Source organism: Hemiscyllium ocellatum, chromosome 29 (genome assembly GCF_020745735.1).
Source record: "Hemiscyllium ocellatum isolate sHemOce1 chromosome 29, sHemOce1.pat.X.cur, whole genome shotgun sequence".
Classification (NCBI taxonomy): Eukaryota; Metazoa; Chordata; class Chondrichthyes; order Orectolobiformes; family Hemiscylliidae; genus Hemiscyllium; species Hemiscyllium ocellatum.
This window is the reverse complement of record NC_083429.1, coordinates 38,347,036-38,364,046: the sequence shown is the minus strand read 5'-3', so window position 1 is coordinate 38,364,046 and position 17,011 is coordinate 38,347,036. Positions and strand designations below refer to the sequence as shown.

At 39.0% G+C, this 17,011-nt stretch overlaps 1 protein-coding gene across 9 annotated transcripts in view; it reads right to left on the bottom strand.

Moving 5' to 3' along the window:
- The window catches only part of LOC132829640 (neural cell adhesion molecule 1-like), a 509,764-nt gene that overhangs the window by 113,155 nt on the left and 379,598 nt on the right, over positions 1-17,011 (bottom strand). For all 9 annotated transcript variants that reach the window (XM_060846966.1, XM_060846974.1, XM_060846967.1 and 6 more), the window contains exons 9-10: positions 2,424-2,574; positions 628-812 (exon numbers count right to left, since the gene is read on the bottom strand). In XM_060846966.1, coding sequence (XP_060702949.1) covers positions 628-812; positions 2,424-2,574 — 336 coding nt within the window. The remainder of the gene's footprint in view (positions 1-627; positions 813-2,423; positions 2,575-17,011) is intronic.

Below are 17,011 nucleotides of genomic sequence, written 5' to 3'. Positions count from 1 at the left end.
ACCTGTAAAGATTAAAACAGCGTTTGTGTCTGTCCAGTTCAGTGACCCATCGTCAGCACTAAAAGCAGCTGGGCAATTTCAAACTCTGTTTTTATCATGATACAGATGCTACCAGACCCTGAGTTTCTCCAACACTGATTATTCTGGATAGGGCGATCTGTGAACACGGTAGAGCCAAATGGTGAATGCTAGCAGTGACTTCCTGAATTCCGCATATTGCTAAGTGATCATATAGTGGCAAATTAAAATGGTGAAGTAGGGCCTTCAGGACAATGTGCCCATGTTGTGCTATCCATGGAAAGTTGGATGGCTGCGAAAACTGATCTGTAAAGAGAGTATTTGAGTCTGTTTCTCCTGGATTTGGCAACGGGTTAGAGCCACCCAACTTTTCATGAAAATTAACCAAAAGGGAAATGCATATTCCCAAACATTATGATCTGATTCTTTTAGGAATCAGTGAAATGCCACAAAACCATATATTTTGTTTAAAACACACACTTAGTACACTTTCTGATGAATCATGTAAACAGAATCTTCTGGTACATCTAATTTCACAGAAAATCTGTTTCATTAATTTTGAATATGAAGTGCCAATTCTACAATGAAGGCCACCTGTTTATTTCTTACCTGAAGGTAGTTGGTGGATCGTGTGCTGTAAATCTTAATGCTGCTGTAGTTGGAGCTTGGTAATTGCTGTCCATCTCTAAACCAGGTAACAAGAGCAACAGGATGAGCCAGAACCTCACAGGTAATATTCACAGCGTTACCCTCCCAGGTGTAGACAGTCACTGTGCCTTGCAGCTTTGGAGCATCTGAGAATGAGAAAAACACATTCTTTACCACCTAAAAAAAATGAAGAATTTCCTAAAATTTAAAATGAAACAAAATGATAAATCTAATTACTCTGCTCCCAATGATGATCCTGAAAATGAAAGGGTGAGGAAGGGATTGGAAATCTGCTCATGGGTAACACAGCAAGATGCCTGCTCAGTTTGCATTGTCTGGATGGTCTTTTTTTTAATCATCTTGAAGAGATCTTACGAAAATCAAAACTATTTGAATAATAAGGCCATGTGTGAGCCTGCCCTTGACTAAGTTGAAGCCAGTTAGAGATCCAACTACATCTTCTATTAAAAAGACTAACTGACAACACTGACATGGCCCAGATCATTACTGGGGTCTTGCCTTTCATCTCCTTCCAGGAAAGGATATGAATTCTTAGCATTAGCGAAATGCCACCCTCAATTTAGTGGCTTCAGACAAAAATCTAACAAAATGATTTCTTAATTTAAATGTACTTTAGTTAGTAAAGGACGTTAAAGTAGGTGGATCTTGTTGCTTCTGAGCGGAACAGACCTACAGGTCAGTGAAGAGGGAGCACAAAAGGGGGAGGGAGACAGCAGGACAGAGCGAGTGAGGGTGCGCAACAGAGTGAACGGAAGGGAGTGCAGGAGGGACAATGGGAGGAGATGTGGGAGAGAGTGGGAAACAGGGGAATGGGGGGGAGAGAGGGAAAGGGGGGGAGAGAGAGATAAGCAAGAGAAACAGAGTGGGAAGCGAGAGAAAGAAAGGGGCAATTGAGAGAGGGGAGAAGGGGGTGTGGAGGAGGGGTTGGACTTGCATAACCTGTCAGCTAAGCACCTGCTTCTAACCAAAGTTCCTGACTTTCATGACCTCAAGAGTTATGTAACTTGTGATCAAATACATTTTATATACACAGAACAGAAGTATGGTACACAATGATGGTTAGCTTTAGTTTATAGATCCCAGACCCATGCTCAGTGCATTACGACACATTAGTGCATTAGTGCCACCTCTAGCTCTGGCACTGATAGCAATGGTCAGCTGCCAGCATCAATGATTGACTGACATAATGTTAATGTCATATTGAGCAGGAGTTCCGATCTCAGGAAGAAATCAAGAACCACATCCAAGTGCTTTGCTAAAGGGTAATCACTCAGACTGCAAACAAAGACACTGCCATTCACACCTGTAAGAGTTATATTGACTAAAACCACGTGGAATCTATCACAAGACTTCTTGTGTGCTGTTGATGGACATGGACATATTAAATCTGACTTTCTCTCTGCACAGATGCTGTCAGACTTGATGTACAGTAACGTTTTCTATCTTGGTGTCAGCTTTCCAGCGTCAGCTGCATTTTATTTTTCCTTAATCTCTGATCTTTGTCCCAAAACTGTGACAGTAAACATATAAGAACACAGAGAGAAACTGGGAATGGGTTTTTGACCAGTAAAGAAAAAAAAAACCCTCTTATAAGATATAATATATTTTTGAAAGATTAAAAAAATTGTCCCCTGGAATCAAGTTCACGCTCTTGTTCGGTGTCAAAACATCTCTTCAATAATTAATGAAAACAAAGACTAACTAGTGGAAATTCAAATTGCATTAAGTTGACTTACACTGTACTTCCAAGTACATTGACTCAGAGTCCTGGCCAATTGAATTCTTCGCCTTGCAGATATATTCTCCAGAATCTGTATGCTGAATGTCCTTGAGAGTCAAGGAGGAAACTCTTGCATGGCTTTGAACTTCAATTCTTCCATCCATGGTCTGTCAGGTAGGAAGGTGAAGGAGAAGTTAGAGAAATTCTTTTCTGATTGAAGTAGTGAATATAACAGGTTAGAGACAGAAACTAATGCAATCAAATAGCATGATGTTACTTTTTTTATAAAATATTTCTTGACAATAAACGTATTATAAAAGAGCCCTTGCTTGTAAAATAATGAAGTTGCATAATACAGATAAAGGTAGCACTTCTCAAATATTTGGCATAAAACATTAAATCCTATTTTATTTAGTCTAGATATGTATACATGTTTAAAAACACAAAGATTTCTTGAGTTGCTGTTGATGGTTAAGTCAGAGGATATACCTTTTTATAAGAGCAGATGTAACGTGATGAAATTTTAATCAAGAATATCTATAAGTACCAGTAATCTGTTTCTCTCCAGAAAGAGTCTAAGAGTAAAGGAAGATTTCAGCTGACTACTCTGAGACTCACTGGACTCGACAGCACATATTCTGCCAAGGAAACATTTTGTTCCACTTGTCAATTTTAACTAGTGTGCTTAGGAGTATTTGACTGTTTAACTAATTGATGTGATAAATAGTTAAAAAATATACATTCTTTTTGGTCTGGCACAACATAGGCATTTAAGTAAGAATTAGTATCTGCTCAGAATGAATTACATATTTGAGGATGTAACTCTGAAAATGGACAAGGGAGATCCAGTAGAGGTAGTGTACCTGGACTTTCACAAAGCTTTTGATAAAGTCCCACATAGGAGGTTAGTGAGCAAAATTAGGGCGCATGGTATTGGGGGCAAAGTACTAACTTGGATTGAAAATTGGCTGGCTGATAGGAAACAAAGAGTAATGATAAACAGCTCCATTTCGGAATGGCAGGCAGTGACCAGTGGCGTACCACAGGGATCAGTGCTGGGACCGCAGCTTTTTACAATATATGTTAAGGATACAGAAGGTGGTATTAGTAATAGCATTAGCAAATTTGCTGATGATACTAGGCTGGGTGGCAGGGTGAAATGTGAGGAGGATGTTAGGAGATTACAGGGTGACCTGGACAGGTTAGCTGAGTGGTCAGATGCATGGCAGATGCAATTTAATGTGGATAAATGTATGGTTATCCACTTTGGTGGCAAGAACAGGAAGGCAGATTACTACCTAAATTGAATCAATTTAGGTAAAGGGGCAGTACAAAGAGATCTGGGTGTTCTTGTACACCAGTCAATGAAGATAAGCATTCAGGTACAGCAGGTAGTGAAGAAGGCTAATAGCATGCTGGTCTTCATAACAAGAGGGATTGAGTATAGAAGCAAAGAGCTTCTTCTGCAGCTGTACAGGGTCCTGGTGAGACCACACCTGGAGTACTGTGTGCAGTTCTGGTCTCCAAATTTGAGGAAAGACATTCTGACTATTGAGGGAGTGCAGCGTAGGTTCACAAGGTCAATTCCTGGGATGGCGGGATTACCTTACACTGAAAGACTGGAGCGACTGGGCTTGTATACCCTTGAGTTTAGAAGACTGAGAGAGGATCTGATTGAGACATATAATATTATGTCTCAATCAGATCTAGAGGCAGGAAACATGTTTCCGCTGATTGGTGATGCCGAACCAGAGGACACAGCTTAATAATACGGGGTAGACCATTTAGGACAGAGATGAGGAGAAACTTCTTCACCCAGAGAGTGGTGGCTGTGTGGAATACTCTGCCCCAGAGGGCAGTGGAGGCCCAGTCTCTGGATTCATTTAGGAAAGAGTTGGACAGAGCTCTCAAGGATTGTGGAATCAAAGGTTATGGAGATAAGGCAGGAACAAGATACTGATTAAGGATGATCAGCCATGATCATATTGAATGGTGGTGCAGGCTCAAAGGGCAGAATGGCCTACTCCTGCACCTATTGTCTATTGTCTATATTCTCCTTTCAGGCGAAGTCTCGAAACATGTATCCTGCCTTTTGTATGTCTTTACAACTTTATAAGGTTTGCTGTTTTAAATGCATGTCTTGACATCACTACCTTGAAACCCCTGGGCTGGATTTTCAAATTGGGTCAGGAGCTTGACATTTGAGATCCCAAAACCATACGGTGCACTTTATAATGGCTCTCTCATGTGATCTATTCAATGCTACCTCCACCACACATATACACAGACACACATAATTTCTGCTGAGCCCACTATCTAGCTCTGCTGCCCCCAATGTCGACTGAAAATACTCATCAAAATGAGAAAGGAGGCAATCGTCATCGTCCAGCCTCAACTGGCTGTTGAACATCAAATGGTATGTAGCTGATTGGTCCTCTGGGCCGCCCTCATTGTAAGCAGTTTGACACAGGTACAGAACAGTGGCTAACTGCTCACCCACCTTTAATCCAGACCTCTCACTAATTACAAAATTTCCTGGATCACCATCCCAGTGGGTGATTTTACAACAGTATCCTTCATACATCTCTTTCTCCCACTTCATCATATGCAAGTGTCCATCACTCAATCTTTAATTTCTCAATGAGCACATTGCAGGCTCTTCCTTTGAAATAGAAATATCATTCCTGTCAAAACATACCTCAAAGAAAGCTTAAGGGTTCATGTTTTCAAGCCATTTGAAAAAAATTAATTGCACATTTTAGGATAAACTAGAGCAACATCCTTCACTCTAACATCAGTACCCAGTTTCAGGACAATGAGTCGATGTGTATGTGGGTGTGAGACAGCGAGAGAGAATGATTTGTACTTGGAAGACAGAAAGAAACTGTATGATACTAAAAAAGTGCGTGAATGCAAAAGACAAATGAGTGAGAGATAAAGTGACAGAGAGAGAGTGTGTGTGACAGAGAGAGACTGCATGCAAGTGAAAGAGTACATGTGCAAGAGTGGTAGAGTGTCAGTGTGTGAAAGAGAGCAAGTATGTGTCAGCATGTGAGAGAAAGTGAGTGTGAGCAAATCAGTTATATAGAGGTGTAGGGTAAAAAAAGAACGTGTGCTTGACCACATTTGATCTGGGCTTAAATTATTCAAGTGTTTTAATGTTAACCAACAGTTTTTGGGCAGGAAAGGAAAAATACACAACATAAAAGCAGCTCAGTTAGCTACTATGTACCTCATCCACGTGATCATCACAACGACAAAAGCCGAGGAATAAATCATTTGTCTACCCAGTCAACCAGAGTCAGTGAAAACAGAAACATCAAAATGTAAAGAGGAGGAAAATAGTAACATAACAATTCTGAAACACCATTCGCATCGCCAAAGATATTTCAGAACTTTCCAAATCCAGGATATTTAATGCCATTTTCTATCATTTAAAATCTTTTACATCAAACACATTAGTCATGAAAATTCAAAACATTTTCTTGCTAATGCACCAGACTATATTACACTCAATTTGTGAAATTGCAGGAACTTTATTACTGCGCATTTTATTTAATAACATATCTAGTACTGTCTGTATGTAGTTAATAAGATGATTGATTGTTGTTACTGCTGCACTTCCTAAGTTACTGAGGGTGCTTGATGCTTATAAAACTAATAATATGTATGTACTTTATTTGTATCTAAAATGTGCACATGTACATTAGGTATCTTGTTCCCTTGTTACAAATTCCATCCTTCTCCCTAGTCACTGTCTCAGGCAGAAACAGACTGTGTGCAAGTTGGAACATCTTTTTAAACTCACAATCCTATATCCCCTTAATAACAATGACTGCCTGCCACCAAAAGCTAACTGTGTCAATGTTTCCACCTATTAGTTTTTGGAACATTAATTTGTTGCCCACAGATTCAACTAATTCAGTGCTCTATTGGCTAGCCCTCTGTCCTCCACAGCACTGGGCTTGCCCATAACGTTGATCAAGTCCTGCTCATCACAGATGTGGGACAGGTTATGTGCCAATTTAGCAACCATTGACACTTCTGCCATCTTTGCACTGAAAAATAAAATGATGGCATCTGAATCTTCAAGCTGGCCAGGAAAATGTCAGAGCTGGAATCCAGGATAAGATAGGGAATTTAGTTTTTAAAATGTTGTAATAGATTTTTACCTAAAATTCCTGTGCCTGACAGGGTGCAGTTGCTAGGTTTTATACCTCTGCCAATGGCCATCCTGCCCTGTGAATGCCAGGACTTAAAGGTGAGCCCAAGGAGTGACTTTATTAATGTGCCATTTAACAATGAGGCAACTTCGCACATGCTTCATGGTGGAGAGTACCACATTCTGATGGTCAACTAAGAAAAGGCATGACATTTACGGCACATTACTGCTTCACAATTTACGTTAGTGCTCAGCTGAGGAGTACCAATGGTACGGAACTACAGGGCATACTGTAAGGTTAGAGAAGAAAGATTTAAAAGGGACCTAAGGGCAATGTTTTCTCACAAACGGAAGTGCTTGTATGGAATGAGCTGCTTGAAGAAGTGGTGGAGACTGGTACTACCTAATGATGGAGTGAGGCTCTGAAATCTAGTGTGCTTCCAATTAAACCTGTTGGACTATAACCTGGTGTTGTGTGATTTTTAACATTTACAAGCATCTGGATGGGTAAGAGAATAGGAAGAATTTAGAGGGATATGGGCCAAATGCTGGCAAATGGGACTGGATTAATTTAGGATAACTGGTCGGCGTGTATGAGTTGGTCTGAAGGGTCTGTTTTTGTGCTGCACGTCTGTATGACTCTAAGAGACATCATGGTGCCCACTGGATACTGAAGCAAATTCAAGATGGATTGCATGGCACTGCACTCTGTTAGATGAATTTCAAACAGTGAATGAAACATGCCAAGTAATGAATTTTCTATGAAACTAATTTATACGGCACCCCTTAATTACCTAGGGCTGCAAAACAAGCTTCTGCATCAAGATATAAATATATATTGGACAACACGGTTGAACAGATAGGCAGAAGACAGCTGACCACACTAAGTATTGATTCTTTCAAACTGAAATGACAACAAAGGATTTGACAGAGCAGAGAAACTTAAGGCCCTGAACAATAGCCTGCCATCTAACATTGGTTCAATTGTTCTGGACTTAATAGTTGCCACAACATCAACATCACTACATCAACAACAGGTGCAACAACAAAGGCATGCGACCACTCCTATATGAAGTATAATGTGAACAAAATCACCAAATGAACATAGAACCTGAAGTGTTAAATGGAAAGCTCCTTTCATAAGTCCGACTTACTCCTTCATCAGCTAATGTAACAGGACGTTCTGTAGTTGCATCGATGTATGGGTAATTTGGACTCTCACAGAAGCAGAATGTGAATTCATCACCTCCAATCATCATCATCATCACTCCATTAAACTTAACGTCAGAACATTTGAAGAAAGCATTAATTTTCCTAGGCACCACTATATTCAAATTGGCACAACAAGACATGCATAAATCAGAAACAAATCCTCTCTTGAAGAAAAAGAGTGACTCATGTCTATATATAAAAGCCATCACCAGCGACATGTTTAATGTAGACTGGCGAGGTCAAGCTAAACCACTGAATGTTTGCTTCTAAAGCAATTATGGCACCTTATGTAATCCATAGTATGCAAGGTACCTTGGGATAGAACTCAAATGTAAATCCTTATGAATTAAAATCATGCAATATTGTATCATACCATTGACACAATGTTCACCACAATCATGTCCATTACATTTGCCTAGTTAGCAATCTCTAAACTCCTGCAGTTGGCTCATAACTCGACATAAATTTGCAAGGAATTTATTTCCTATACTTCAATTTTCCTGTTCCCAGTTAGGTGAGTATTTCTTTGTTGGAAAGTTCAAGACTGTTTTCTGCACTTGCAACTCCTTTCTCCGTTTTCAGATGCCTTTCTCCTTATATGTCCCTTTAAACACGCTCCATTGCAGATTCTCTCTTCCACTTGTGCAGCTCCATTACTTAACCACCCTTTGCAAATCTTGTCACGTCTAACATTTCACAAATGCTTCATCTTAAAAGGTTAATGACTCAAAAAACATTGTTTTCGTTAAAGAAGGTAGGGAGACGAAGGAGAACTTAAATACATTAATAATTCAGTGAGGGATAAAAGCTCACTGGGCTGGTTGTAACTATTGATCAAAACTAGGAGTGAAAGACACAAAATGAAGCTAAATATTATATACTTTTAAGATATAGCTCCAAACAGCAACAGTTACTAATACTTTGGGGACCAGGGTCAAACGGACAGTGATATCTTAGATACAGCTGCAGAAAAATGTGCCTGAAATCTCTACTGATAACAATAGTTTTGAGCTCAGACTAATCTAGATTCGATTTTAATGCATTTTATCCTGAAGTAGTCTCCACATCAAAAGTTACTGACCATTTTACAATACTCATGTTATATGCACGCGGCAATCTACAGGCACAATATAAGACAGGAACAAAATGTAAAGGCATCCAAATTTGAGAACCTTTGTTCAGTTCATTTTCTTGCAGCGTTTGTTATGCTTTAAATTTTCAGCAGCAACCTAATATGGAAGCTAGCAAATTGAAGTGACCGTTCCTGAATGCTACAACTATGTTTTGCTGCCCCCCTGATATGGGTCATTGTGCGGTGTCATGAAGACTGAGAAGGTTAATTAAAAATCTGTCAGGGCTGACCTACGTGGACGAGTGATTTTGTTCCACTCTACAACAATTTCAACCCTGCCTTACTGAGTTCAATAGAACATGTTAATATACAGATATCTTTTTCACACTTTGAAATTACACTGCCGTCAACTTCCTGTTACACGACATGTAAACATTCTCCTCTTTTGGATTCTTCCACATGAGAATGTCAAAGTGGTAGTATCACGAATTATGCAGAAAGTTGATCTTTTTACTTAGCAAAAATGCTTTAAATGTTCACATTATTTGTAGTCATGATTTTATTTTGGTCAAAAGTTACATGAATCCATGTAAAATTCTGTAAATCCCTTGTTTAGATTAGAATCAGTCTGAACACTGGGGTGCAGACAGCCTCACACAGGGCACCTCACACCTTCAATGCATTATCTAGGCCAACATGGCACCTATTGTTAAAGTTCACTTGAGAATGTAACTTTAAAGAATGTTCTGGGATTTACATATGAAAGAACTGAAACAACACGGTCATTCTAAAAGATGAGAGACTTAAACATTCCTGGTCTTTTCCAACATATAATTTCAGTTACATCACACTGTCAACTTTTGTTATAAATTCTGTGACTTATGATCTTAAATTCCACAACCACCTGATGAAGGAGCAGTGCTGCAAAAGCTAGTGCTTCCAAATAAACCTATTGGACTATAAGTTGGTGTTCTGTGATTTTTAACCTTATTTTGTAAACATTGTCACAAAAGTAAATAATACATCGTAAACCAATTTCATAATTTCACACTCACCTACACAGGAAAGATTACATTCAACACGTGCATTAAAACTTAAAAAAAATTTACATTATTTTCATTGAAATTATTTGTAGGTTTTAAATTGTTTCTAAATATTAAATATCAGTAAACTCAAATTTCACCATTATTTTACTGTGCTAAGATTCCTAATAAATAATGCTTTCACCTATATCAGTTAAGTTGCTAAGTTTAAGATGTTATGCACATTAATTTAAGACCTCCAAAAGCTCATAACCATCCTCGCTAGGAAGAACCGAAAACAAAAAAATGGTGGGAGATCACAGTGGGTCAGGTAACATCCATGGAGAGAAATCAAGCTAATGTTTCTAGTCTAGATGGCTCTCAACAGAACTACTGAAACATCAGCCTGCTTTCTCTCCATGGATGACGCCTTACCCGCTGTGATCTCCAGCTTTTTTTGTTTTCAGTACATGTTCCAGCATCTGCAGTAATTTGCTCCTCGCTAGGAAGACCTTTGCCACAGCATCCTGATTGACAAGGTTATACATAAAACATTGTTAGTAGCCTAACACGGACTTTGATTTTTCCTTAAAACTGGTTAGCTACTTAAAGAGAGGTAGAACTGATAGAAATCAATTGGCTGAAAATAGGAGTCTGAACAGTGTGTATGTGAATAGGTTTTGAGAGCAATTTAAAACTGGGCTAATTAATTCTGCTTCATTCTTCATTAATGTTACCTGACCCGGTGAGTATTTTAAGCATTTTCTGTTTTTAATCCATTCTCTCTACCCTTCCAGTTGCGATGAAAGTCACACTTTTAGGCTGTGAAGTGAGTTGACACTACTTGCATTTTCAGTACTATTTGAAATGAAAAGCAATGATACGAAGTAAGAAAAGTATATTTGAACTTAACATTTACTGGATTAACTAAGATATAAATCAGAAGTGCTATCCTTGTGTCAGTTACATGAAAGAAAGATGACTTTTGGAAAGGTTCTATTTACCACAAGGTTTATAAATGAAAGCATACTAAATAAATAAAACAAATAAAAGCATATTGGACTTCCAAAACCTGTGACATAATGGAAATCATTTTGGGGAGACAGCCATACTCTCTCTCTCAATTTTTGGCACAGCAGCAAAAATGAAGCAATTTTGAAAGTAATGTCTTGTATAATGCAGTAAGTTATAACTCGACGATTATTGCAGAGATAAGATCAGCACACCCACATCTAAAGGTGGTGGAGCTTCAACAAAAGAGGGTTGTTAGCATGTGAATGTATTACACACAAAGACCGAAAACCGACTGCACAGCTTCAAGCAATAGCAGGAAACGTCACATCAGATAAAATCACAGCTAGATTGTTCCTTGAAATGTTAACAAATGGAAGATGTCATGCCCGGAAATTATGTTGTACCTGTAGCGTTTAAAACATGAACTATAATTAGCACGGGATCTTATGGAACCGAGTTTTCTTTCCAGAAAATACACATTCAAGTTCTGAAAAAGGTGGTCACAGAGTCATATGGCTTGATCTGTGGATTGCTACTTACATACAGTCATCATGGTATCTTTTTGAGACAAGGAAGGGTCAATAACTAAAAAGTGTTAATACCCATATTGTGAGAGTATCCAGAAGGGATTTCTTGACCTAAGTATGTATTTTATTCCAGTAACAAAGATCATGATTGTCTCGGAACCCAAGATTGAATGTCTGCAAACAATTAAATCCCAGCACAACATCTAGAGTGTGGAATGTGGAGTGTGGAGTTTGCACATTCTCCCCGTGTCTGCGTGGGTTTCCTCCGGGTGCTCCGGTTTCCTCCCACATTCCAAAAGATGTGCAGGTTAGGTGAATTGGCCATACTAAATTGCCCGTAGTGTTAGGTGAAGGGGTAAATGTAGGGGAATGGGTCTGGGTGGGTTGCGCTTCGGTGGGTCGATGTGGACTTGTTGGGCCAAAGGGCCTGTTTCCATACTGTAGGTAATCTAATCTAAGTAATCTAATCTAATCTGGAATTATGCTCCCCCTTCACAGGATGCCTGAATAACACAAAACAACACCTGCAGACACAGCATCGGATGGGATAGCAATATCTATGCCTTTAAGAACTTGAGATTGCTATATTATAAGAGATCTTAAAGTCAGTTCCTTTTCAAGTCCATGAAACAGAAAACTGACTGTTAGGTATTGCAACAATGGTAACTGTTGTTGGTAATGGTAAGTATTGAACCTTTAGATTTTCAGACAGTACATGAGTAATCCTCCTTGTTATAGTGTTAAAGAGTTGTATAGCACAGAAACAAACCCTTCGGTCCAACCAGTCCAGGTCACCATAATCCCAAACTAAACTGCATGTTGTCTGTGCAGATCTGCAGGTGGTCCTTGCACACACTGGGAGAATACTAGCATTAAGCAAGATTCCTTGTGACTTTAAACAGTGTAGAGATTGAGTGATGAGTGCACTCCTGTCTGCAAGGAGACAAAGAATATAACCTTCGAAAAGGAGAAGTAGAGGTCAGCTTCTCATCATTCACATCAATGCCCACCTGGTCTGATGAGTAAAAGATGATAATGATGCAACTGAAAGGAAATTAATGGTGGGGCTGGAATCCTTTGCTCAGATTCTTCTTTACTCACATTCGCTTTATTATTGATAGTGGTGAGAAGCAAATCATTCCAGCTACAACCACATCAATAGAATTTTCATATTTGCAACAAAATGTGGTAGCTCATGGTTGTTTTATTGTGTGATGTGTTCACTTGAAAGATGAAAACTAATGAAAAAAAATGAATAAGGACTTCAATCAAACATTGTGTCATTTTTATGGCGTTTCACGTCTATATTGTGATGCAAGGTGAATGATTTAGTAGTACTTATTTTAGGGTTTGGATTTTGAACTACTGGTATGGAGGTTTGGTCTGTGTCTGTGAATGGATTTAATGATTAACTTGCAAGTACTTCTCTAGCCCGGTGACTTTCCTTAAAAAAATGTTTTTGAGTGTTTTGAAGGCTAATGAGAAATTGTTTACATTGGAAGAACATCTTCAGGAGTGACAAAAGTATTTGAGTGTTGTTAGGATTAAAGGGACAGTAATTTACCATGTGGTTCAACATCTTTAAACTAGAATTTCCTGCAAACAGCTAAATTGATTCCATTTAACTGCGTTTCTTTTTTGTGATAAACTTCTGTTTCATTGTTGAAACTAAACCTGCAGCATTGCTTACTTGTTTCAGTCAAAGACCATCTTAAAACTGATAAAAAAATATCCTATCAAGCTAGATTTCAGTCTGAGAGTCGGCTTGTTCAGTAATAACATCAGCTGGGATCACAACAAGAAAAATCAATCTTTACTTCTTCACCTGGGATAACTAGAAATTCCAACTTGTCCAGAATATCTAAGGCTATCCCTCCTACTCTCCTGCTTCTGCTACACTCACTGACAAATTGCCGACCTGCATACTGAATTCACTCCCATTCCTGAAGTTACCTGTTTTTTTCTGTAATCTCTATGACGTAATATAAATGAAAGCTAAATGGTTGTGATGGATCTTTTTTGCTTTAAAAAAGCTCATAGTTTCGCAGACATCCAAGTACCATAATGTGTGGGGAACAGTTTCAGTAACAGAACCAAAGCATTCTTTAACTCAACTTCAAAAAAAGCTTTTTTTGGACTTGTCCTACATATTCAATTTCAATTAATAAAAACAATTAATCATTTCAGTGGTCATCATTTCTAAAATCATTGCAAAGTTATTTTTATTCAAATTCATTCCTTTTTAAAATATGCTTTTAGTACAAAAAAGGAATTTTTTTCTTTTGAATATTACAACAAATACAAAACTCATACAATTCAAACCAATGTTAAAAAAACAAACTACTAATTACATAAATAAACAATAACAAAAAAACTGAGCTAAAAAAGGACAATCTTAACAATAATAACAATAATGATAATAACCACAGATCAGCAAAACCAAGCAATAGCCCTCGATCATCAAGCGTACAAGTTTATACATATTCATATGTTCGTAGTTCCTCCCCTCTGGACATCAGATTTATTACATAGATTTGCCATGGCTACTTAAAGGCGCTTATTAGTATGGCGGACAAATCTATACCCAGGTAGTCCAAAAAGGACCGCCACATCTTATAAAAAGTCTCAGTTTTATGGTGCCTCATACTCGTAAGAAAGTCCAAGGGGATGTGCTCCATGACTAGTTTACACCAGCCCACCAGCCCCAGGGGATTTTCCGACATCCACCCTAATGGAACGTTCTTTCTTGCACAAAAAGTGAGAATACTGAAAAGCCTTTTTTTGTGTGCATCTAATGAAAGTGAATTAACAAAACCAAGAAGAAGAGATACCAGGTCCATCCCAAAGGCCTTCCCTATTTCGCTTACCACACCGCTCCAGTATCCCCACTATCTGTGGCAGTACCAAAGACAATGAGTGAGCGTGCCCATGCTCACTTTAGATTTAGGACACATTGGAGATGCTCCCGCTTTAAATTTAGTGAGGCAGACATCAGACAGGAAGAAGCTGAACTACACATCACAGAGGTTTAATGCAAAAGAATCCACAAAACCCCAAAACTACAGAGGCTAAAATGACAACAAATCTACAAAACTTACAAAAACTATATCCAGCAAAAACAGAAAAACACAAAATCACCAAAGGCTCTGATTGGAGGAATTTACCCCCATTCAAAGAGGGTACCTACACATCCTACAACCCTAATAACCATCCCAGCTGCCCTCACAAATCCTATTCGGCCTTTTGACCTAAGTCAACATGTCCACAAAGTACTTTGCTTTCTCTGGCGAGTCAAACAAATGTATGGATCCATTATGATTGATCCGAAGCACCGCTGGATATCTTAGAGAATACTGGATCCCCAGCTCTCTCAGCCTCCTCTTGAAGCCATCGTAGGACTTCCTTTTCCAGACCACTGCCTCCAAGAAGTCTTGAAAAAACATGATGCTAGTGCCGCAACATACTAATGCCCTCAAAGCCCTCCCCTGGGCTCTCGAGGCTTCCATGACCACCTGCTTGTCTTTATAATGATGGAACCTTACCAGGACAGAGCACAGGTGCTGATCTGTACCTGGCTTTCATGCCACGATTCGGTGGGCTCTTTCAATTGTTATCCTTCCCTTCTGAGCCGCAAACCAAGGAATCCTTGGAACCACTTCTTGAAGAATGCCAGTGGCCACTCACCTTCCATCCCCTCCGGTATAACAACAAAGGTGGTTCCTTCTTCTGCTCCTGTTTTCGAGATCATCTACCAGATCCAACAGACCAGGGACCTGTGTTTCCAGGGCTTCAATCCGGCTCTTGGAAGAGTCAGTCTCTGCCTCTACCCCTGCAGCCTGGCACTCGAGCTCATTGGTCCTTTTACCCAGGTCTTGCAGCATAGCAGATACAGTCGCCAGCCTCTCTTCGATATTTTTTCCTGGATCTGCCTCCCCAGGACCTTGCGAGATTTGGCCAGCTCCTCAACCAAGGTCTGGTGAATAAGCAAACCCGCTGGCTCTGGGCAAACGTTCACCTTTTTTCGGCATTCTCCAGCTGCAAGGATGAAACTATGACGAAATTCTCTCTTTTCTCCTCACTCCTCCTTCAAACACAGTATGCTTTCAGCAAACGCCTGAAACTGTTCTAAAAGATGGTGATAAAGATAACTTTATTTTCACTGAATGCACCCGAAATGACATAAGATACCTACTTCAGGTGCAACAGCAACCAACATGCAACTTATTCACAATTGCTCGCAGTCAAATCAAATCACTGTACAGCATGATTCCAACAGTTCTTTCAGCCACATTAACTATCTATGGCGTTTGCTTCATTCAAGTCACATCATGAATGGCTTTCTTGAATTGGGATCAGTTAATTACAAATCAATCTCACCATTAGCAGTTTCGATTTTAGAAAATAGATAAAAGGTGAAACTTCTTGTAATCTTCCTCATCAAATTCTGCTCTGTGAAGTCTTCAGCACTGAATTAATGCCTGACTATCCAAAAGAACGTCATTCCAAATTGTTCAAAGCCATCAATTGAAGAATTTAATTATCTCATTTTCAGCTGGATTCTAAGCAAATATTATTGCCACCCATGGGTACCAGTGACCTTCAAATTTATCTTGTGTCTTGAAATACCTAGAGCAGATAATCAGCACACACACTCAAATTGTCAAACGTACTCAATGAGATAAGAAAAAAAATTGAGAAAAATGATCGTTGTGATGTTGCTTCAAAAGTAACGTGAAATTTAACACTTCCTGTATAAAGGCAGAATTCCAGAAGGTTAAGGACAATATCAAGAAGATTTCATTCAATATAGTAACTTGAGTTTGGTGCCAGCTCAGCTCACTCTTTTATCTCATTCCAACAAAAGGCAAGACAGGGATATTTTCTAACTCTCGCCCTTATCTATTGCGTATGTAAAGGTGGTTGAACTCAATATTTTCCTGTACGCAACCAACATACCAACTCAATGACACACTCCTCAGAATCTTATACAGCAGCAATTGGGCAATTAAAAGTTTAACAACTTAATGAGAGTTACGTTCAATTATCTGATTGGTACAGATGGCGGGTCTGTTTCTGTGGTGTATGACTCTATTACAACTTTTAAAGGGCATCTGGATGGGTATATGAATAGGAAGGGTTAAGACGGATATGGGCCAAGTGCTGGAAAATTAATCTTGGCCAGATTGGGATGTCTGGTCTGCTCAGATGAGTTGGTCTGAAGGATCTGCTTCCATGCTGTATGATTCCATGACTCTATTACTTCATAGCCTTAAGCAAAATGTGAATTACCTTCTTATAAACTCAAATTATTTTCAAGTCAATAAGATCCATCAGTCGGTGATCCACGCCACTAAATTGAAGCTTCAACACTAAACCTCTCTAAACATAATGATATCAGTCCTCATGTAGATGACTCTGCTTCAGCAGGGTGTAGCTTAAGTTAGCATCTTATAAGAGAACAATGTCAATTAGCATCACTTACAGAATAACTCATTCACTCCAGCCCAGTAGGTCCTAACAAACTATAGAGAATAAACCTGCCTTTTTAATTCCATAGCAGCTGAGGAGAAAAGAGTTCAATTACTTTCACATTAT